This window comes from Camellia sinensis, chromosome 10 (assembly GCF_055761805.1).
Source record: "Camellia sinensis isolate YWXY chromosome 10, ASM5576180v1, whole genome shotgun sequence".
Classification (NCBI taxonomy): Eukaryota; Viridiplantae; Streptophyta; class Magnoliopsida; order Ericales; family Theaceae; genus Camellia; species Camellia sinensis.
The window spans coordinates 37,020,176-37,044,555 of NC_138970.1; the positions used below are offsets into that span (position 1 = coordinate 37,020,176).

The window sequence follows — 24,380 nt, forward strand, 5'->3', positions numbered from 1 at the left end:
TGTTCTGTTTATTGGCTTGTTTTTTTCCCTGTTTTTCCTCTTACTCTGTGAATACATTTAGTTGAAAATATATATATATATATATATGTGATGAGTACAACTTATGAATTCAATGCTCAGCCTCATGAATTCCTATATGATTTTCCAAATCCAATGCTTAGCCTCATGAATTCCTGTCTCATTTCAAACTATGGATTAATGAATTAATGAATTCATGCCTCAGCCAAATCCAATGCTCAGCCTCATGACTTTAGGTTATAATGAATTAATAAATTCCTGTCTCATTTCAAACTATGGACTTTAGGTTATATTTTATATTTCATTTCAAATTAATGAATTCATGTCTCTTTTAGAATAATGTTAGAAACATTTTATTGTTTTGGTCTTTTTTTGGTTCATATGTAAGGTGTGTAGTTAGATTTGTGTGAGAAGTATGATCTCAATCAGCTTTCGTAAAATTGGAATCAGAAAATGACCAAATGAAATGTATTTACAATTAACTTCCTAACTAATGCAGAGGCATGTCATCCTCTAGTAACTATTCTTCTAGTGCTAAGACCTTGGACTTGAGGTATGAGGCTTTGAAATGTGATTGTGGTCTAAGAGCTGCCATAAGGGTTACCGAGTCTGACAAGCCATCAAAAAGGAGACTATATTTCATTTGTGAGAAGAGAAATTGTTAATTTTGAAGGTGGTATATCCTAAAATCTGTGACGATGGTAGAGAGGTTGAGGAACGAGAGAATGCTTTATCAAAATCAAAATATGGAGACTGTAGGACTAAAAGTCAAGAACCAAATGCTTGAAAAATCCAATGCTTTCATGAAGCAGCTTGTTGTGGGTCTGCTCACAATTTGTATTGTTATGTCAGTTGCATTACTCTTCAAATGATGATAGGTGCCATTTACAGATACCTGGTGTTTTTGTGCTATGTAGTTTACCATGAACTATTGTACTAAGCTTTGTACCTAATGAATGTTGATATGTCTGTCGTAGTTGCCGTGTATGGTTATTTTGTACTAATCTAGCTGTTGTAATACAAGCAATGATGAATTAGTTTGTTTTAAAGAATTTTTTTCTTTCATAGAATGAGTGCCCAAGAGGAAACACAATCTGAAAATATGAAGAACAAGGGAAAATCAAGTCAAGTATCATCAGTTAAAGCTCACTGGGATGCAAAATCAAATGAAATTTTTATTAAGCTTTGTGCTGAGCAAGTGAAAGCTGGACACAAACCTGGTACACACTTAGATAAGGTTAAGTAAGAAAATGTGATAACTAAGTTTAAAAGTATGATTAGAAAAGCATACCAACGAATACAAATGAAAAATCATTGGGATGTGTTGAAAAAAGATTGGCTGTTATGGAATAATTTGTTAAGGGGTGAGACATGCTTAGGCCGTGATACATTGACCGGAGCTATATCTACATCTGATGAGTGGTGGACCAAGAAATTGGAGGTAAGTGAATTGCTTAATGTACATATTCTGTTTGTTTTTTTTATTTAAACAAACCAAATTTTGTTACTTGAAATTATTAAATTTTCCTTTGTAATTGTTGCAGAGGTATCCTGATGCTGCCAAACTTCGGCGTATGCCGTTGCAATTTACTGAAGACTTAGACATACTATTCACAGATGCAGCTGCTACAGGAGAGTGGGCATACACCCCTAGCTCAGGGGTTATGCCTCACACTAATAAGACTCTGAAGGAATTTCATACCCCACATGATGTTGAATTTCATGATGATGCTGATTTAGAGGTGGTTCATCCTTCTGATTTAAACAAAAAAAGTCCATCAAACACTGATGGTTCATCAAACAAGAGCAAGACAAAGAAGAAATTTTCTGGTACAACTCTACTTAACAAGACACTTGATCATATAGTCAATGTGGTTGAGTCATCTTCAGCAACTTCAACACAAACCTCATCAAGATATCCTTCAATTGCAGAATGTTTGGCAAAGTTGGAAAGCATCCCTAGTGTGTCCTCGGATGATGAGTTATATGTTTGGGTTGCTAGATTGTTCTTAAGAGACAATCGTCGTGAGTGCTTTATGACACTTCCTACGAATGAAGTTCGGCTGAGGTTTCTGAAGTTGGAGATTAAGATGGAGAAGAGCACCACAAGTTATCGTGGCTAATCGTTTCTGAAGTTGGATGTTTATGAATTTCCTAATTTTTTCATGTTTAAGACCTTTATTAAGCCTTTTGTTATTAATTGTGGACTGTTATATTGGACTCATTATTTTTTTTAATATTAATATTATGTATGAGTATGTTGGACTCATTATTTGGACTTTTATTAATATTTTGTTGGACTTTTATTATGTTGGACTTTTATATATATATATATATATATATATATATATGTGTGTGTGTGTGTGTGTGTGTGTGTGTGTGTGGTGTTATAACATCTGAGCCTACCAAGTTGTTCATCCATGCACCTGTTTTGTTCAACCCCCCATAGTTTTAGTATGTGGTGATTGAACAAACATTTATGTGTAAAGTTTTCATATTGGCTTGGTGAGGAGTGGTTGGTTCATATAGCCTGATCTGATATTGTTCTGATGTCTAGCCTGCTTTATAGCGATCCTGGTTTTGACCCGACCTTCATTATATTCCGAACTCGGGTTTCGTGGCTTAGTATTGTATCCATGTCTTGTTTTTCTCCTTTGACTCTTTGTATTTGAGTTTAGGAACATGTTAGGCTAGTTTGGAACAGGTTGGTTGTTAGTTGGTGTAGATTATTGCCCAGATTTTGGCTTCTTCGCTCGAACGATGCTTCCTTCGCTCGAGCAAGCCTTGTGTAATTTGCCTCTTCGCTCGAGCGGGGTTTCTTGCGCTCGAGCAAGTTTTGATGGTTCTTAGGTTTTCTTCCCAGACGCAGCATTTCTGGGAAGATGATGTTCTTCGCTTGAGCGAGGCTTCTTGCACTCGAGCGAGGGTGTGCGTCTATGAAATCCCTGAAGGCATGTATTCTACGCTCGAGCGACACTTCTTGCGCTCGAGCGAGGTCACTTATTGTGTTTGGTCGCTCGAGCGACCACTCCTTCGCTCGAGCGAGGATCGCGTATATCAGTTCACAGCAGAGCACTTTTGCATCTCTTTTCATTCAAAACCGTAATCCAGCACCCTCTCTCTCTAAAACACACACTCTCTCTTTCTCTCTCTCTCTCTCTACAAATACTTCAAGATCCATGCATCTCTCAACCCTAGTCCCTTGTTAAAGAGTTAAAGCATCTTGTGGGCTTCCTCTTGATCCGAACAAAACCAAATTTGGAGCATTTTTGAAGTTCTCCATAATCTCCTTTAGGCTTCTACTCTTGAGGTAGGGTTATTCTACACATTGTTATGATTTTAACCTAGGTATTTGTCATTTTTGTATAAATAAGGGGATTTGGTAGGATTTTGGTAAAGTTAGGGTTTGGATTCAAAATTGAAAGAGGGGTTTTTATATTGGGCTCCATGAATATATATATATATATATATATATATATATATATATATATATATATATATATATATGGGGTATTGAATGTGAGGTTATATAGATTAAAATGATGAAATTTGGACTTGAGGTTGATATTTGAAAAAAGGAAAAAATTGCCCTAATTTGTGCTCAATAGTTATCTTGTATAAATAATGAAATTAATATGAGAAATATGCAATTAGGAGGTTATACGAATGAATGGTGTAGTTGGATTTGATAAATCACTCACCTATCGAAAATTTGATAAATTATATGTTTAAAAGATTGTATATCTGTTTAGAAATATCTGTTCTGGGCTATCGGTGGAGGATAGCTATGATTGTTGTAGAAACTACATGTGGATTAGGTGAATTGAAACCTATCTTTTAATTTACCTCATTGAATATGATGGCATTATCGAGATATTGAAAATGTGTCGTGGATGATCATTGTTTATGACGGTGGTTTTAATACATTGTATATGTATCTTTGTTTGGGAGAAGATAGGGGATATACTCCATTGTTTGGGAAGAGATAGAGGATGGACTCCATTTTTAAAATTAAGTTGGCCGGAATGCCTAGGGTAAAAGTCCCGAAATCTTATAATTATGGGTGCTATTTCCCTCAGATGAGAATTTCGTAAAATGGCAATGTTGAAGTGCTTGTGTATAAATGGGTGCCGATTCCCTCGGATGAGAATTCCGTAAAATGGTAAAATGTTGAAGTGTTTGAATAATAGATGTTGCTAAAGTGTTAACTAATGAATTGTAATTTCGTTTGGTGTGTTTAGATGACAATGAACTTGACTTATAAATTGAATTAAAATGGATGAATGGAAACGGATTGAGATGTGAAATTCTACGTTGAATGGTCTTGGAAAGAATATAAGTTAGTCATGAACATTGAATACAATTATACTTGGCATTTATACCTTAGTTAAATCTCATTTATTGTGTTAATTTATCTCTACTGGACTTTGGCTCACCCTACTTGGGAAACCATTTTCAGGTTCATGTAACATGCCTCCTCCAAGGGGATAGCTTGGAAGGACTAGGGGCTGAAGGCTTTACTTTTGTTATGATATGTTTAAATGTTTATTCAAGACGAGGACTTTACATGTATAGAGCTTGGGACTCTTCCTTTTATTATAACCAAGTGATATCTTGGAAAGATCTAAGCCTGTATGGCATTTATTTTGTTGTAATCAATCAGTGTTATATGCTGTAGTTTCAGAATGAATGTTTATGAAAGTATAATGCATGTAATGCCCCTTTTGTAATATATACTCTGATGAATGAAGTATACCATTTTATTACGTTCATAGATCTTATGGAATGGATTAATTGTATTATATTGTAAGGGTGTGACATGCTTTGTTGCTCTACGGGTGTGGCTGTGTTGGTCTGAATTGTTAGTCTGTGCTTTGCTGGTTTGAGTTGCTGGTGTGGCTGAGCTGCTTTGTGCTTTGCTGGTTTGATTGTTGTACTGCATCTTCTTGTTGTGCTGTATTTATTTTCTGTGTTGTCCTATTTGCTATGATGTTCTGTCCTATTGGCTATGATGTGTATGTTCTGCTGTGCTGGTGTTGTTTGCTATTGTATTGTAGTGTTGTCATACTTGCTCGATGCACATCTGTTGTTAAGTTGTGTGCAACTATCATGTTACTGTGCAGAGTTGCTGTGCTATGTGTTTGGCATTTTGTGTTGTTGTAATTCCACTTGTTTTGGTTTTTTGTTGTTTTCTGTTTCTTTGTTATTTCTGTAGGTTAGTGTGTTGGCCGTAGTAGATGGCATTTATTTTTATTAGGTGGTTGTCATTGTTACTATTCTCATATGCAATTTTTATTAGTTAGCTCTCATTTGAATGGTTGGTAGCATTCATTTGAATGCTGAAGATGAATGGTAGGTGGCCTTAAGTATATCTGTATATATATATATATATATAGGGGTTTCATCTCTATTTTGGTATCATTTGTTCAAGATATACTTGTGAATAAGTCATTTTCGAATTGGTGCCAAGCCCAAAGTTTCCAAAGCTCAGGTTCTCTCTTTCACAGCTCCGACTCTCCCACAGCTTAGGTTCGTTGTGTTCATAAGTTAGTAGATTCATGTGAAGCATATGTTTGTTGAAGTAATGCCATTTCATTTTTGTTTATTTGGTGGGTTTGAAACTAAAATTTTATAGTTCAAATTTTGAAGTTCAAGGTATAATTTTTTTGCTTTAAATTTTTATCAGTTTCATATTCTTCGGGTATTGGTTTGTTGCCCAAATGTAATTTGGTTTACAATTATGTGTGAAAATATCTTATTTAATTTTATAGTTTGGGATGTATGGTGTACGAGCATAGAAATAATCTTCTTGTATAATCCTATTGATCAAGTTTGCACTCCTCTAAACATCGTTGCTTTGCCGCCTGAAAACACAAGCGTGAGCTAACCGGCAGGTGTGTGCTGAAAACCCTTCCGATGCCTAAGTTAGCAACTAGACAATAGACAATAAGCTCTGTGTATTCTAGATTAAGAATTGTGATACTTGTACATAGGTCTTGCTATGAGCTTTTATAGATTTTGCCTGGCACAATCCTAGTAGGATTCCAACTCTCTTTATAAGAGTCCTCCTAGGAATCACACTCCCAGTGAAGAGTGTCTATCCTGATAACACTCTACTTACTACCAACTGTAGACGCGCCCGCGTGGGGCCCCACTACAGTTCGGACTCGATTTTGTTTGTGGTTCTAAATCTGAACCAAAGAGTCCAAATCCGGCAAATCGTTTTGAGAAACAGATTTTTGAAAAGAAGTGCCAAACATGGACTGCTTTGCCAGATACAGAGTCGCCACCAAAATATTTTTTTATGGGGGAATTTAGGAAACCCTAACTCGATGCCAAAGGCCACGTGTCCGTCATCGCCAAAGTTGCCTCGGCTCGGGAGCTTGGGTACGATTGGGGAAGGTCAGCTATGAGCACCCCCTCTCTCCCGATCCGAAGATCGGCCTCTACTAACCATGATATCCGTTTTTGAAAACGTTATGTGTTCTTATTCCATTTATTAGCCTAGAATTACTATGTTATGCGCACAGCACACAAGTATAGACTAGATTGCCTAATTTGGAAATAAACATTGCATATCCGTTTGTCTTGAAAAACACTTTGGAATTTACTACTCGCAAGTAGGCTAAAATACGGATTTCAACGAGTTTCTCCAACTCAGACAATCCAACCTTCACCCACAGGCATCCAAACAGTTTATTACATAAGCATCTAGCCACATGGTAATCATGCTATCATGGAAACACTCACACACATGCGGTATGCTAAAGAATAAATGCTTACCTAGTACTCCAAGCCAAAACAATAAACTAGTTAGCCAACGTGCATGGTCCTAGTTCATGTCAAATTGACTAGTGCAACACATACAGGATGCAATTTAGAGTAGGCTCGGCTAACCTAAACATGACATGTGAAATGCAATCAGTTGATGTACGTATTCAATTTGGAATTGAAGTGCAAATGCAGTTAGCATGATGTACCGAGCCCGGTGCATGCAAGACAAATATATGGATGCACGCATGCGTAGCATAAGGTATGCTAAATTAAACATGTCCTATTACTAACCATCAAAGCAGGTAAGTAAAAGGGAGAAAGAAGTGGGGGTTGGAAGACATGCACACACTCACCCACACTTATTACACAATTGCCCTCACTCGGAGGGTCCAAATAAATATTATAGTCCGAATAAATAACTAACTACTTAATTAATTATTATAGAATTTCTAATTAATTAACAGAATGAATGCAAAAGGAAAGGTAGCCACGGCCCCCGCCTCAGGACGCACGAATGATGCATGTTCGAACCCGTCTCGCCCGGAAAGTCCGTACCATACCACTGTCGCCTTAGTTTACACTGCCCTGCTTCTCTGAAAATTGCTAAAGTTCTGAGGCAGGTCCCCTGAACACTGTGGAACACCATCGGCTGAAGGAAATGTCCACCGGCCATTGAAAATATCCATCGGCTGCTGATGAAGCTATCGGCCCAAGAAGGGTTGCCGGTCGGCACTGAACACTGCCGGTCAGCAGAAAGTTCCTGCAGAATCTGCAATTGGCAGCAACAGAGGGGCAAGGCAGGGCAAGGCAGAGCATGGCAATGCTATTCAAGCAATGTATGCACCAATCACACCCCTTATCATGTTTATGACTCAAAGGGCCATGATCCTTGGTTCTTGGACCATCAATCGCGCATTTCAATGCGTGATGGCCCAAAGAATCAAGTGTGCATTTTTTATATGGAATGCAATGCATATGAACAAACCAATGGGACTCAACCTCTATCACAAGCATTTCAAGAGGCCAAGCATGCATGCAAATGGAATACAATCCTAGGCATGTGAGCTAAGGATACGACATGGCAATGCAAAAACATGCAACAACATGTTAAGTGGCTAAAGGAGAGAATACATGCCAAATGTATTACAACCTAAGCATACAATAGCATATCATGCAACTCAAGCACTACAACAAAATACAATTACACATGGCATGCAACACAAGGTGAAATGGAGCGAATATGTGATGGTATGCAAGGCATGCATGCAATAACATCAGAGGATGGTCTTATACTAATTTGGACAGCCCTATGCTAGGTCCAAAACAGTGGCCAAAGCTTAAGAAGATGGGACCAAACACACATACACACATGCACACGTTAAGGCCTAAACACTTAAGCATCAAAGGGCACCTTTTAAGCAACACTTAAAAGGGAATAATCATGGACATGGGGCATGTATTAAGCTCTGAAAATCATGCAAGAACATGGTGCCAAACCAGGCAAACAAGATAGGCTAAACATGCAATAATGGTCCGAGATTCAAGGCAAGCTAAAGGGGTATTTGACCACACTTGGCAAGACCAAACATGGCATGAATTTAATGACCAAAAACAGAGTTTTAGCACATAAAACAAAGTCCGAAAGACCACTTAGATGGCATCTAAATGGCTTGAATTCAAAAGCATGCACAAATGCACTTTCAAGGAGCATACCACACAAGCTTATAAGGCATCAAAGAGGCATCCAAGGCAAGCATACAAGCATGCTAAGGGGACTGAAATGATGCTACAAATGGTGCTAAACCACTGAAATAAAGCAAGTAACACATGCTATACCCTCACATACTTAAGGCCAACAAGCCAAAATGCAAAGGGGCTATACTAAACATGTCATGGCGGACCAAAATGACTAAGGACAAACCTCAAACATGGCAAAATAAGCACAAAAGCTTCACAAAGCTAGACCTAAAACATGCTTGAACAATGGTTTACAACCTAAGACATGTTAAGGCCTAAACATGGCATTACAAGGTAGGTATGCTAAGCATGCATGGTGTACCAAAACTAACTAAAAACAAAGGCATATTATGACATAATAAGCACAAAAATCAGCTAAGGTATGGTAAACATGGGCCTAAACATGGTGCTCCCTCAAGAGGCCAAAACTGGTCCATTTCAAGGACAACAAGGAGAGGGACCCTCTCCTCCCTAGGACCTCAAGGCACCATCCTCACCTCTGAAATCCCTCAAGATTTCAGTGGTGAGGAGGCCCAAACACCAAAGTCCCGGAGCTCACTCAAAATAGCACAAAATGGGGCCTCTCAAGGCCTAAGAGGGGTCAAACACTCTCAAACAACAAAACACCCTAAACAAACTATTTAGAGGGCCTAAAAACAGAACTTTTTTATATTATACACCAAGCTCAAAAACAGTTCTAAGATAGGCCAAAATAGAATGCAAAATGGGGAATAAAGGGACTAGTTTCTTACCCTTGTAGACTTCTTTCACAAATGAAGCTCCAGCAGCTTTTTAAGCTCCAAACCAGCTCCAAAACTCTGAAAACAATCCCTTAGAACCTCAATAGCCAAGGGAAGGTGTAATAGTAGGTGTTTGTGTGCAATACTATGAACAAATACACCTAGAACACTCAAGAGAGAGAGATATAGAGATAGAATGTATATAAGTTCTAACCCTAGAACCAGAGCTTCTAACAATGTTTTTTCTCTCTAAAATGTCTAACCCTAAAGCCAAGAGGGGAGGGCTCCTCTTATAGAGGAGCCAATCTTGTAAAGCTTACAAGGTAAGCTAACAAGAAGGCCATCCCTCCATACACGTGTATGGAGGGGAAAAAAATGCCATACAGCTGTATTAAAATATCTGCAAAAGCAGATGAACAGTAGTCGGCTGCTCAAAATTGCCATCTTGACAAAATGGGCTGCCGATCGGCAATATACATTGCCGATGGCAACAAAACACCAGCCGGTGGCCTCTGGCCATGGCCGGTGATATGTGGGGATGCCTCACAAGACATTCCCTGCCCCTCCAAGGCAAAACACAAGTGTTTGGTGCAAAACCAGACACTAAACAGTCGGGTCGAGAGATCCTGAGGCAAGGCGCGCAAGCCGAGACCTCCGGGAACTCAAGACGAACACAAACATGGATGATCACCGAGTGTTCAAATGGTGACGTCCCAGTCTTGAGGTCAGTCAAAAATGGGGTGTCTATACCAACCAAGTGAGATGGTTTGCATAATCCTAGTAGGACTCTACTCTACTCAGCAGAGTCCTCATAGGAGTCTCATATCCAAGGATAATGCTTATCCTTAAAACACCCTCATCACTACAAGCCAAGTGAGATGGTCACACCCTCATGCTCAAATATACATTCTTAACCGAGTTGTTTTATCTTGGTCCCCTGCCGTTCGGGTCGTGTGATCAGAAGTCGAGCCACCAAATGGCACCCTGCCGAGCTACACATAGTTCGACCCTCTCTATTGACAACATCCTAGTTCGATAAAGGATTACCTTCAGATAGCTAGGTCCAGGCCCTGGCAACCCATCTCTAGCCGACTTAGTGTCTTCTTAGCCCAAGACCGAGCTACATCAGCTCTTATCTCGGCCCATTGCGCGGCCTAACTTCCAAATAAGACTTTTCCTAGCTCGGCCCAATTTGTTCACAAATTACCCTCTCAGTTGCCCCTTAATTCCATCTGCGTAGCATGTTTGGGATTATTTTCCCCCAGCCGAGCTAAGAAAGCCCAAGCTAAGAAAGCCCAACTCTACCGAGCTAGAAAAGTTGTTCGGTTTCACAACTCGTTTGGCCCTAATAAGTCTTGTCAATTACGCAGTACATCCTAACACAACGTCATTCCTAGGATACGTTGCATGCCCCCATTATCCTTGGTCTCCTGTTACAACCGTCATGTACCTTCAAAAATTTGAAAATCCCTACCTTTTTGCCTTCAACATTTATATCCTTCGAGGTTGCAATCGTACGAGAAGGCGTTCTTTCTGTGTAACCGGGCTATATGTCCCACATTTTGTAATCATCTTCCAAGAAATGAAAATTATCGATCTCTTGGTGCGGTTACTGTGTTTCTTTTTCAATGTTTTGCATCATTCTGACTGCATGTCTAACCAAACTAATTAGCTTGACCTTACCTGATCCTGCCAACCTTCTTTGGCTGAGATACACATCTCAGCTGAAGAATCCAAAAAACTTGTTGGTCAAACCTGCCAACCTACCTTGGCCGAGGTAATTGTCATCCCGACCGAAGAGTACAAAAATTTTGTTTGTCAAACCTGCCAACCGCCTTTAGCCAAGATCCTTATCTCGGCTAAAGGGTCCAAAAAAGTTTTGTTGGCCAAACCTGCCAACCGCTTTTGCCCCTAAATTGGGCAATGAGTCTAAAAATTTTTGTTGGTCAAACCTGCCAACCCCCTTTAGCCTAGATCCTGATCTCGGCTGAAGGGTGCAAAAAAGTTTTGTTGGTCAAACCTGCCAACCGCCTTTGCCCCCCAGTTGGGCAAGGAGTCTAAAAATTTTTGTTGGTCAAATCTGCCAACCCCCTTTAGCCTAGATCCTGATCTCGGCTGAAGGGTGCAAAAAAATTTTGTAGGTCAAACTTGCTAACCGCCTTTGCCCCCCAGTTGGGCAAGGAGTATAATTTTTTTTTTTTCTGAAAAGAGTTAGTCAAACCTACCAACCCTCTTTGCCCCCTGTTAGGCACAGATTTGTTAGAAAGAGTTGGTCAAACCTGCCAACCCACTTTGCCCCCAGTTGGGCAAAGACTTTTACACGGTTGGTCCAACTTGTTAACCGTGATAACTCTCGCCAAAGGCTTTTTGTCTAGCATCGCTGTTGTGTCAGACTCTTCCTTGATGTGCACCCCATCTTCCTCTACCTGGATGTGTTGGTGCACTCTCTCCATCAAGGTTTCTATAATAAGGGACGGCGTCATTGTCATTGAATCTCTCAATTTATTGCCTGCTGGCAAACCTCGTTTGTACTGTGCAATAGTTAGGTTTATGGGGCAATCTCCAATCTGATTAAAAGTCTCCCAATACCGATTGTTGTAAGACATCAATGTTTCCTTCTCGCCCATATATATGGAGAGTAGTTGGTCAATCCCCACTGGTGTCTTGGTGTTTGTTCTAAATCTGGTTACAAATGTTTCTGCTAATTGCGCCCATGAAGCTATGCTACCTTCTGGCAACCTTTCAAACCATGTTAGACCCAAGTCACCAAGGCTGGAAGGGAATATGATACACATTAGAGCCTCGTTTCACCGATACACCGCCATGACCTGGCGGAAGTGGCTCACGTGCATGTAAGGGTCCGACTTCCCCTCATAAGTTGTGAATTTAGGCTGATGGAAACCAAAAGGTAATGGTGCGTTCTCAATTGTCGGAACAGACAGCGAGCTCTGCAACCTTGCTAACACTTTGTCTGCTGGTTCATAGGAAGGCGCGGGTCTAGCATTCATACCTCGACACTCTCATGTGTTCTAGGAACCAATCCAACCTTCGCCTCTGCCTTTTCAGGGCATTGAGAGTGACGAGGACTGAAGCCCCGTCTTTCATGGGTATCCCTCTGCGGGTTCCATCACTGAGAATCTAACTCTGCCATGGGTGGGATAAAAGGCAAGCCTTCGCGCCTTCCCCCCCCCTCCGGGGTTTGCCCATCAATGGCAGAGTGTAGCAACTCTTCATTGTGCGCCATTAAAATCAGTTGGAAGAAAACTTAATCGAGAGGCTTGTTCTTTGTGATTGCGTTTCCCATAGACGGCGCCAATTGTACGAGCATAGAAATAATCTTCTCATATAATCCTGTTGATCAAGTTTGCACTCCTCCAAACATTGTCGTTTTGCCACCTGAAAACACAAACGTGAGCTAACCGGTGGGTGTGTACTGGAAACCCCTCTGATACCTAAGTTAGCAACTAGACAATAGACAATAAGCTCTATGTATTCTAGAGTAAGAATTGTGATACCTGTACATAGGTCTTGCTATGAGCTTTTATAGATTCTGCCTGGCACAATCTTAGTAGGATTCCAACTCTCCTTATAAGAGTCCTCCTAAAAATCACACTCCCAGTGAAGAGTGTCTATCCTGATAACACTCTACTCACTACCAACCAAGTGAGATGGTTTGCATAATCCTATGTAACAACCCTCGTCATTGTTTACCGATTAACCACTGATCACTGCTAAACTGAGACTGATTATGATTGGTAACTGAATTGATTGAAGTACTGAACTGACTGACTGAAGTCTAGAACTAAATTGATTAAGTATATCTGTTTAATTGTATGTCTATCTGTTGACTGTTTGATTATCTGTTCATGCCTTTGTGTTTAAATTACAAATTAAAGGCCTTATCGGCGGCCAAATCTGAAATTGATTGATGATTTACGATCCTTAGAATTTATATGATTTTATGGCGTATTTATCTAAAATGTGATTTGGTATGATTAAATTGGATTAAAATGAGTTAAATTGCAATAGTTGGCTTAATTACATTAGTGCCACTTAGTGGCCACTACCTTATACATTTTGAGACTTGTATACATTGAACCAAAACATTTCCTCAGCCTTATTTGAGAGCTCTAGCCGACCAAGAGAGAGTGAAAGGGAGAGTAATGAATTCAACATAGAGATTTGGCTTGAATCTTGAGGAATTGAAAGCTTAAGTGCATAATTGAGCCTCTAGACTTGTAATTGAGGAACCTAGGTATGAATTTCCTTCTCTTAATTATGTATTTAAGTTCCTTCTAGCATGGATCATGGTAGATTAAAGAGTTAAGTCTTGAATTGGTTCAAAAGTGTTGAATTGCAGCTTAATTATTGCATGCATGGTATACTCTTGCATTTTAGAGCTTGTTGTTCATAAATTTGCCACATGCATGTCCATGTTTTGATCATAAACCATGTTTTCACCTTGTCTTTGAAAATATTGGTTCATTAGAGCATGAATTGAAGCTTTGAAATGGTTTAAATTCATGCATGTTATGTTTGAATTATGTTCATGAAAATTGGTTTCAAATTGAGTTGAATTGATCTTCCTTTTGGGCCTTGATTTTACAAATTGAGCTTTGAATCATGTTATTCTATGTATTTACAAATGTTTTCTAGGGAAAAAGGCCCAAAGGAATTGGTTTTAATGCATTTGAACTTGGTTTGAGCTGGAAGTTCGAATATGGAAATTCCAGATTTTGAACTCACGCTCGAGCGGGGTGACTGGCGCTCGAGCATGAAATTCGTGCTCCCAGTACTTTGCACTGTTTTGAATTCCGCTCGAGCGGAATAATTGACGCTCGAGCGGAACATTGTGTCTCATGCTCGAGCGGGTGTCGAGCGTCCAATCGAGCGTGATTTTCACCTATCCAGCACTTTTGACTGTTTTGCAAAACGCTCGAGCGGGTAATTCTTCGCTCGAGCGGAAACCTTTGTCTGCATGTCCGCTCGAGCGAAGTAAACTACGCTCGAGCGTGACCCCTGTTTTCTGAAAATTCTGAAAATGCTTTTAAAGTGCATCTTTGCATCCTCATCTCATCCTAGGCATTATTAGGCCTAGTTTAAGACATCTTAATGAGGATATAGATGTAGAACCACACCGAGGCAATTAGGGATTAAGTTATTATTTTTCCAACTATGTAGTTTAGTGTGTGTTCAATCTATAGCTGTGTAGGTTTGGCGACTGGGGACGCGCTCTAGCTTTACTGTAGCCCAGAACTCTGTGAGTAACAACTGTGTAAAGATATGTTCAAAATGATTATCTTCTAAACAATTGAACTGTACTACTTTCTGAACTGATACTGTTAATCGAATGAATATATGTCCTATATTCTAAACTGTATTGTGGCATCCTTAACAATTACTGTTTACTGTTACTGTTACTGAGATCTCTGTCGGTTCCCTTGTTGGAACCACTACTGTTTACTAATTGATGACCATCATTTACTGTTTGGTCTTTTAAGACCTACTGTTTACTGTACTGTTATGCTAATGGATGTACCACATATGATTGAATGACTGATATACTGAATTAACGAACTGTTTTCATTACTGTAAGGACATTCATTCTTAACCTCTTTACGCATTATGTTATTCATTGGGCTTTAGCTCACTGCTCATATATATATATATATATATATATATATATGTAGGTGTACAGACACCAGACCGTAGTTAGAAGCGTCAGGATAAGCTCTAATTTTGTCAAGCCAACCACTGTGCCTCACTGCAAGGTTTCGAGCCTGTCAAGCTATGGCTTAGGGGTGTTTTAATTTCCCCGTCTGTCTTTGTATCTGTTTTGTATAACTGTATAGACTGTTACTGTACTGTTTAATAAGGATTAGGTCTCTGAACTGAATGATTGTTAATATGTACATATTGTTCTGTACTGTTCATGTATATATGTATGAAAAGTCTTTTTAGCATACAGACTGTCACAACTCATTGGACATTGTTTATTTACTGTTTTGGCTTCCGCCATGCCCTGTACTCTGTTTTACTATATTACTGTTAAGCAGGCCTTCGGTAATCTTGGATTACTGGCCGGTTATGGTGCTAAACCCATAGGGGCGGGTTTGGGTCGTGATAGAGTGGTATCAGAGTGATACTTACCACGAGTTATACCGCACACACGTGTCCAAATGAGCTATAGGATGTCCTAGAATAGCGATTAGGGCATTACATGAGCATGATAGGTGTATGGCTTTGGCATGACTGAATATATGCTAATGTGTTAATCTGTTTAAACAAATGATTGCCTATGTTGATAACTGTTATAACTGCCTATAGTGAAATGGATAATACAAGAACTGCAAATGAATCTGAATCCTCATCCTCTGAAGCAAGAATGGCAAGACTAGAAAGAATGATGGAACTAATAACTGAAAGACTAGATCAACAACAGAATCAACAGCCCCCACCTCCTCCTCTGGTACAGCCGGAGCAGAATGTGAATGTTAATGATGGGGACATAATTGCCCTCACCCATAAGTTCAGCAAAATAAAACCGTCATCCTTCCAGGGAGGCCTTGAACCGTTAAAAGCTGAAGCATGGGTTCTCGAGACAGAAAAATTGTTTGAGGTTTTTCCGTGCTCCGAAGCACATAAAGTGCTATTGGCCACCTTTGCTCTGCAAGAAGAAGCTAGAAGGTGGTGGATGCTTATCCGTGATGACAATACCGTTATGACTTGGGTTCAATTCAAAGGAGCCTTCTTTGAAAAGTACTTCCCTCAGTGTGTTAGGGATAGAAAAGTAACTGAATTTGAACAGCTGAGACAGGGCACAATGTCCGTTGCTGAATATGAAACGAAGTTCACCGAGCTTGCTAGATATGCACCACATGTGGTTGACACTGACTACAAGAAGGCCAGAAAGTTTGAAGGCGGCCTTAATGTTGCAATACTCGACAGAATAAATGTTCTGAAATTACCAAATTATGTAAATGTTCTTGACCGAGCCTTGATGACTGAATCGAACATTGAGGCACTGAAAACTGAAACACCAGCGTCTGAATAGCGTGGTAAAAGGCAGGGTTTTAAATTCAAGAAACGCAAGCATAACCCATTGAACAAGAAACAGAATACGGGGTCAACAACTAGCCCCAACCAGGGGAGTGGTTTCATACCACCCTGTTCTGAGTGTGGCAAGAAGCACAAAGGGGTCTGTTACAAAATATCTGGAGCCTATTACAGGTGTGGCAAGGTGGGCCACATGGTTAAAGACTGCCCTTCCGCTCCACAAGCCAATAGTAAAGCTGCACCAAGCGTGGCAGCATCAACTGTTGCACCAAAACCGAACCCCAAAGCTACCGGGAGAGAGCCCATGAGGCAAGGCCGAGTGTTCGCCCTGGTACCGGGAGACGTGCAGAATATCGAGACCATTGTGTCAAGTATTCTCTCTATTTGTACTCAAAATGCTTATGTACTGATTGATTCGGGGTTTACGCATTCGTATGTGTCGCATGCTTTTTCGCGAAAACTAAATAGACCATTAGAACCTATGAATTATCTGTTAGCTGTATCATCACCTATTGGGGAATCTATGACCTGTGCATATATGTATCCTGCTTGTGAAATTATTGTTGGAGATGCACATTTGTTTATTGACTTACTGCCTCTGAACATTGATCATTTTGACGTAATATTGGGAATGGACTGGTTAGCGAAATACCATGCTACCATAGACTGTGTAACGAAACAAGTAGTTTTTCGTCCACCGGGTTTACCCGAATTTGTGCTTAATGGGGTTGGAGTAGTACCTCCTCTGTATTTGATTTCATCTGTGAAAGCTGTTAAAATGATTAGAAAGGGGTGTAAGGGATATCTGTGTTCTGTATTGACTGTATCTACTGATGATAATGCTAACGTGAACAGTATTCCTATAGTCAGAGAATTCCCAGATGTTTTCCCAGATAATCTGCCAGGGGATTTGGCTGACAGAGAGATGGAATTTACCATTGATGTGATTCCAGGAACGCAGCCAGTATCTAAAGCTCCTTACCGAATGTCTCCAACTGAACTGAAAGAATTGAAAGTGCAACTACAAGAACTGCTAGATAAGAAGTTCATCAGGCCTAGCACTTCGCCATGGGGCACTCCTGTTTTATTTGTGAAAAAGAAAGACGGCTCACTGAGACTGTGTATTGACTACCGTGAACTGAACAAGGTAGCTGTGAAAAGTAAATACCCATTTCCACATATTGATGACTTATTTGATCAGTTACAGAGTGCTCAAGTGTTCTCTAAGATCGACCTCAGATCAGGATACCATCAGTTGAAAGTTAAACTAGAAGACATTGACAAAACTGCTTTTCGAACGAGGTATGGACATTACGAATTTTTAGTTATGCCTTTTGGAGTTACCAATGCACCTGTTGCATTTATGGACCTCATGAACAAAATCTTTAAACCATACCTTAATGACTTTATTGTTGTATTCATTGATGACATACTGATTTACTCCAAAAGTATAGAAGAACATGAACATCATCTGAGACTTGTCCTACAGACCCTAAGAGAACAGAAACTTTATGCTAAACTGTCTAAATGTGAATTTTGGCTTGATCATGTTATGTTTTTGGGGCATGTTGTTAGCAAAGATGGAATTTCTGTTGATTCACAGAAAATTGAAGATGAAGTAAACTGGCCTAAACCAACAAATGTGACCAAATTCTGAAGCTTTTTGGGTCTAGCCGAGTATTACAGAAGATTTGTCAAAGATTTCTCCAAAATTGCCTTACGGTTGACTCAGTTAACTCAGAAGGGGATATCATTTGACTGGACTGACCAAAGGGAATCAGCATTCCAAGAGTTGAAAACTCGACTTGTAACAGCACCGATTCTTACCCTACCTTCAGGTACGGATAGTTTTACTGTATTTAGTGATGCTTCTCATAAGGGTTTGGGATGTGTTTTAATGCAGAATGGGAGAGTTATTGCTTATGCTTCCCGACAACTGAGACTGCACGAAAAGAACTACCCGACCCATGATCTGGAACTTGCTGCAGTAGTATTTGCACTGAAAATTTGGCGTCACTATCTGTATGGGGCGACATGTGAAGTATATACCGACCACAAGAGTTTGAAATATTTCTTCACACAGAAAGAACTGAACATGAGATAGCGGAGATGGCTAGAACTGATTAAAGACTATGACCTACAGATTTTGTACCATCCGGGAAAAGCCAACACCGTTGCCGATGCACTGAGTCGGAAATCGATTGAAAATTTAGCCTATTTGCTTACCGGGCAGACAGAACTACTTTGTGACCTTGAAAAATCTGAAATTGAAATTGTTTTACGAGAACAAGGTGGAACAATAGCTGTTATTTCTGCTCAACCGGCACTGATTGAAGAAATTAAAGAAAAACAACAATCAGATGACTTCTTGAAGAAGATCATCGAAGAAAGGGAAACTAAACCAAGACCGGGTTTCAAATTTGAAAGTAATGTACTGAAATTTCAAGAAAGACTGTGTATACCAAATGATTTTGAATTGAAAAGAAGAGTTCTGCAAGAGGGCCACAATTCAAAATTTTCTATCCATCTAGGGAATACGAAAATGTATCAAGATCTGAAACTGAATTTCTGGTGGTCGGGAATGAAGAAAGAGATTGCTGATTTTGTGGCAAAATGTCTTCATTGCCAACAAGTTAAAGCCGAACATCAATGACCCGCAGGCTTATTGCAGCCCTTACCCATACCGGAGTAGAAATGGGAACATATCACCATGGATTTTATTGTGGGATTGCCTCGCTCTAGTAAAGGTATGGACTTAATTTGGATTATTGTTGATAGACTGACTAAATCTGCTCACTTCTTACCTGTTAAGACAATTTATAATGCAGACAAATTGGCTATACTCTATATTGATGAAATTGTTAGACTGCATGGAGTGCCTGTGTCCATTGTTTCTGACAGGGATTCGAAGTTTACATCGAGATTTTAGCAAAGCTTACAGACTGCATTGGGTACTGAATTGAGACTGAGTAGTGCTTATCATCCTCAGACCGATGGCCAGTCAGAAAGGACCATCCAGACTCTAGAGGATTTACTGAGAATGTGTGTCCTTGATTTTTAGGGAAACTGGGAAAGCCATTTGCCATTGGCTGAATTCGCCTACAACAACAGTTATCATTCAAGTATTGGTATGGCGCCTTTCGAGGCATTGTATGGCAGAAAATGTAGATCTCCGATTTGCTGGGCAGAAGTTGGAGATGGGTCTTTGCTTGGGCCCGAGGTTGTATACGAAATGACTGAGAAAGTGAAACTGATACAACAGAGACTGAAAACCGCACAGAGCAGACAGAAAAGTTATGCTGATGTCAGAAGACGGGATAGAGAATATGAAGTGGATGATCACGTGTTTGTGAAAGTGACACCGATGAAAGGCCAGACTCGTTTTGGAGTCAAAGGCAAGTTAGCGCCGAGATACGTCAGACCATATGAGATTATTGAGAAAATTAATCCGGTGGCGTATCAAGTTGCGCTTCCTCCTGAAATGGAGCATATGCACAACGTTTTCCACATTTCTATGTTGAGGGACTACCTCCAGGATCCTTTCCACGTGATAGAGCCTACTCGTGTAGTGCTAAGTGATAACTATACTTACGAGGAACGACCTATTCAGATTGTAAACAGACAGATCAAGAAGTTGAGAAACAAAAAGATCTCATTAGTGAAAGTTGACTGGAAAAACCATGGTGGCATGTATGCCACTTGGGAGAGGGAAGATGACATGGCTAAAAGATATCCTGAACTGTTTCCACTGAATCCTGTTTTCTTCCAAAACGAAGGTAACTCGAGTTTAGAGGACTAAACTCTTTTAAGAAGGGGAGACTGTAACAACCTTCGTCACTGTTTACCGATTAACCACTGATTACTACTAAACTGAGACTGATTATGATTGGTAACTGAATTGATTAAAGTACTGAACCGACTGACTGAAATCTGGAATTGAATTGATTAAGTATATTTGTTTAATTGTATGTCTATCTGTTGACTGTTTGATTATCTGTTCATGCCTTTGTGTTTAAATTGCGAATTGAAGGCCTTATCGGCGGCCGAATTTGAAATTGATTGATGATTTGCGATCCTTAGAATTTATATGATTTTATGGCGTATTTATCTAAAATGTGATTTGGTATGATTAAATTGGATTAAAATGAGTTAAATTGCAATAGTTGACTTAATTACATTAGTGCCACTTAGTGGCCACTACCTTATACATTTTGAGACTTGTATACATTGAACCAAAACATTTCCTCAGCCTTATTTGAGAGCTCTAGCCGACCAAGAGAGAGTGAAAGGGATAGTAGTGAATTCAACATAGAGATTTGGCTTGAATCTTGAGGAATTGAAAGCTTAAGTGCATAATTGAGCCTCTAGACTTGTAATTGAGGAACCTAGGTATGAATTTCCTTCTCTTAATTGTGTATTTGAGTTCCTTCTAGCATGGATCATGGTAGATTAAAGAGTTAAGTCTTGAATTGGTTCAAAAGTGTTGAATTGAAGCTTAATTATTGCATGCATGGTATACTCTTGCATTTTAGAGCTTGTTCTTCATAAATTTGCTACATACATGTCCATGTTTTGATCATAAACCATGTTTTCACCTTTTCTTTGAAAATATTGGCTCATTAGAGCATGAATTGAAGCTTTAAAATGGTTTAAATTCATGCATGTTATGTTTGAATTATGTTCATGAAAATTGGTTTCACATTGAGTTGAATTGATCATCTTTTTGGGCCTTGATTTTACAAATTGAGCTTTGAATCATGTTATTATATGTATTTACAAATGTTTTCCAGGGAAAAGGGCCCAAAGGAATTGGTTTTAATGCATTTGAACTTGGTTTGAGCTGGAAATTCGAATCTAGAAATTCTAGATTTTGAACTCACGCTCGAGCGGGGTGACTGGCGCTCGAGCATGAAATTCATGCTCCCAGTACTTTGCACTGTTTTGAATTCCGCTCGAGCGGAATAATTGACGCTCGAGCGGGACATTGTGTCTCATGCTCGAGTGGGTGTCGAGCTTCCAATCGAGCGTGATTTTCACCTATCCAGCACTTTTGACTATTTTGCAAAACGCTCGAGCAGGTAATTCTACGGTCGTGCGGAAACCTTTGTCTGCATGTCCGCTCGAGCGGAGTAACCTAAGCTCGAGCGTGACCCCTGTTTTCTGAAAATTCTGAAAATGCTTTTAAAGTGCATCTTTGCATCCTCATCTCATCCTAGGCATTATTAGGCCTAGTTTAAGACATCTTAATGAGGATATAGATTTAGAACCACACCGAGGCAATTAGGGATTAAGTTATTATTTTCCGAACTGTGTAGCTTAGTGTGTGTTCAATCTGTAACTGTGTAGGGTTGGCGACTGGGGACGCACTCTAGCTTTACTGTAGCCTAGAACTCTGTGAGTAACAACTGTGTAAAGATATGTTCAAAATGATTATCTTCTGAACAATTGAACTGTACTGCTTTCTGAACTGATACTGTTAATCGAATGAATGTATGTCCTATATTCTAAACTATATTGTGGCATCCTTAGCAATTACTGTTTACTGTTACTGTTACTGTTACAGAGATGTCTGTCGGTTCCCTTGTTGGAACCACTACTGTTTACTGATTGGTGGCCATCATTTACTGTTCGGTCTTTTAAGACCTACTGTTTACTGTACTGTTATGCTAATGGATGTACCACATATGACTGAATGACTGATATACTGAATTAACGAACTGTTTTCATTATTGTAAGGACATTCATTCTTAACCTCTTTACGCATTACGTTATTCATTGGGGTTTAGCTTACTGCTCATATATATATGTAGGTGTACAGGCACCAGACCATGGTTAGAAGCGTCGGGGTAAGCTCCAGTTTTGTCAAGCCAACCACTGTGCCTCACTGCGAGGTTCCGAGCCTGTCAAGCTATGGCTTAGGGGTGTTTTAATTTCCCCGTCTGTCTCTGTATTTGTTTTGTATAACTGTATAGACTGTTACTGTACTGTTTAATAGGGATTAGGTCCCTGAACTGAATGATTGTTAATATGTACATACTGTTCTGTACTGTTCATGTATATGTGTATGAAAAGTCTTTTTGGCATACAGATTGTCACAGCTCATTGGACATTGTTTATTTACTGTTTTGGCTTCCGTCATGCCCCTGTACTTTGTTTTACTATATTACTGTTAAGCAGGCCTTTGGTAATCTTGGATTACTGGCTGGTTACGGTGCTAAACCCATAGGGGCGGGTTTGGGTCGTGACATCCTAGTAGGACTCTACTCTACTCAGCAGAGTGCTCCTAGGAGTCTCATATCCTAGGATAATGCTTATCCTTAAAACACCCTCATCACTGCAAGACAAGTGAGATGGCCACACCCTCATGCTCAAATATACATTCCTAACTGAGCTGTTTTATCTCGATCCCTTGCCGTTTGGGCTGTGTGATTGGAAGCTGAGCCACCAAATGGCACCCTGCCGAGCTACACATAGCTCGGCCCTCTTTATTGACAACATCCTAGTTCGATAAAGGATTACCTTCAGATAGCTAGGTCCAGGCCCTGGCAACCCATCTCTGGCCGACCTAGTGTCTTCTTAGCCCAAGACCGAGCTATATCAGCTCTTATCTCAGCCCATTGCGCGGCCTAACTTCCAAAGAAGACTTTTCCTAGCTCGGCCCAATTTGTTCACAAATTACCCTCTCATATGGTATTGGCAATACACCTATGGCAATTTTGTATATCACTTCTTTTTCCATAATTACCATTCCTTAAATAACAAAACTTAATAAGATACTTGTTAAATCTGACTAAATAGTTCCAAATTCAGGCTTAGATTGGTGTAATCTGCATGTTGTTGTTGTTGGTTCTAATTTATATGTTACAAAATAAAAAATAATAAAATAATAAAAAATTCTATGGAACCTATGAATTTAAATAAAATACATTCATAAACAAAATTAGTGCACAACTACAATACATTCATAAACAAAACTACAATACATTCATAAGCAAAACTAAAATATAAATAAAATTAGTATGCAGAATATACAAGCTCAACAAATGGTTCACCAATTTTTCATCTCTCTTGCTTCAAACATAGTTGTACTGTTGTGTATTCATTTCATTATGGTAATAGTAAATAAGAATCCTTTAAATGAGTAGGTATTTTGAAGATGAGTAATAGTGGTGACAATAATCATGATGATGAAGATGAAGGCAGCACATCGCAAACCTAACAAAATAATAATATGCTCTTAGCAACGGCGACAACAGTTGCAGTGACATATGTGACAAATTATTTGATAAAAGAACCATGTAGGATATCTTCTCTAACAGGGTGGAAATGGATGGTAGAATTACAAGAAGGGAATCAGATAAGAATATTTGAAAATTTTTGAATAGGAAAAAAGGTATTTTATCAATTGTGATTTGTTACAGAACAACTATGGCCTTTAAACTGGACGAAAAGTCTCGGTTCAGGAGCAGGTTGCCATATTTTTGTATATTGTTAGCGGTAACATTTGAAACAGAAATGCCCAAGAAAGATTTCAACATTCTGGAGAGACAATTTCAAAATACTTCAAGCTGGTGTTAAAAGCTGTTGTTGTTGCTGGCTCTTTTGTGCCACATGCTACCCTTGATGTTCCGATACGTTGGGAAATCGGAAGCCGAGACTGCAAAACCAACACTTAAGTTGTTAAGAGTGAGCAGCATTATAATGCTTGTTGTCTACTTTGCTTACCTTGTGTTGCAGTTGTGGACTCACCGGCAAATGTTCGAAGCCAAGAAGGTAAAATTGATTATCCTTAAGACTCTGTTTGGCAATAGCTATAAAAGTTAAGTTTTTGAACTTTTTTACATTCCAACTAGGCTACATTTATAATTAACATTATCATTTGAACCAAACCATATGCTCTAATTTAAGAAAAATAGGTAAAAAGCTAATAATAAGATGTGCATGAGCAGGAAGAAGAACAAGATGATGATGTGACCGCAGAAGAAGCTCCGGTGATCGGATTCTGGGGAGGGTTTGCTTGGCTAATTGGCATGACTGTTGTCATAGCTTTATTGT

General features: G+C 39.5%; 2 protein-coding genes across 2 annotated transcripts; one reads left to right on the forward strand and one right to left on the reverse strand.

Annotated features, from left to right (window-relative positions):
* The first annotated feature begins 716 nt into the window (after positions 1-716).
* Positions 717-2,141, forward strand: LOC145800305 (L10-interacting MYB domain-containing protein-like). The gene is made up of 4 exons (XM_082889959.1): positions 717-865; positions 1,087-1,260; positions 1,381-1,459; positions 1,563-2,141. Exons 1-4 carry the CDS (start codon positions 717-719, stop codon positions 2,139-2,141), a joined length of 981 nt encoding a protein of 326 aa, XP_082746085.1.
* A 9,401-nt stretch (positions 2,142-11,542) lies between these two features.
* On the reverse strand, positions 11,543-12,064 carry LOC145800306 (uncharacterized). Its single transcript, XM_082889960.1, has one exon. It carries the CDS (start codon positions 12,062-12,064, stop codon positions 11,543-11,545), a length of 522 nt encoding a protein of 173 aa, XP_082746086.1.
* Positions 12,065-24,380: the final 12,316 nt, after the last annotated feature.

Coding starts and splice junctions, on each gene's coding strand:
- LOC145800306 (XM_082889960.1), bottom strand. CDS start 12,064: ATGTGTATCATATTCCCTTCCAGCCTTGGTGACTTGGGTCTAACATGG.
- LOC145800305 (XM_082889959.1), top strand. CDS start 717: ATGGTAGAGAGGTTGAGGAACGAGAGAATGCTTTATCAAAATCAAAAT. Junction 866..1,086: donor CTCACAATTTGTATTGTTAT/GTCAGTTGCATT, acceptor TTTCTTTCATAG/AATGAGTGCCCAAGAGGAAA. Junction 1,261..1,380: donor ACACACTTAGATAAGGTTAA/GTAAGAAAATGT, acceptor TAATTTGTTAAG/GGGTGAGACATGCTTAGGCC.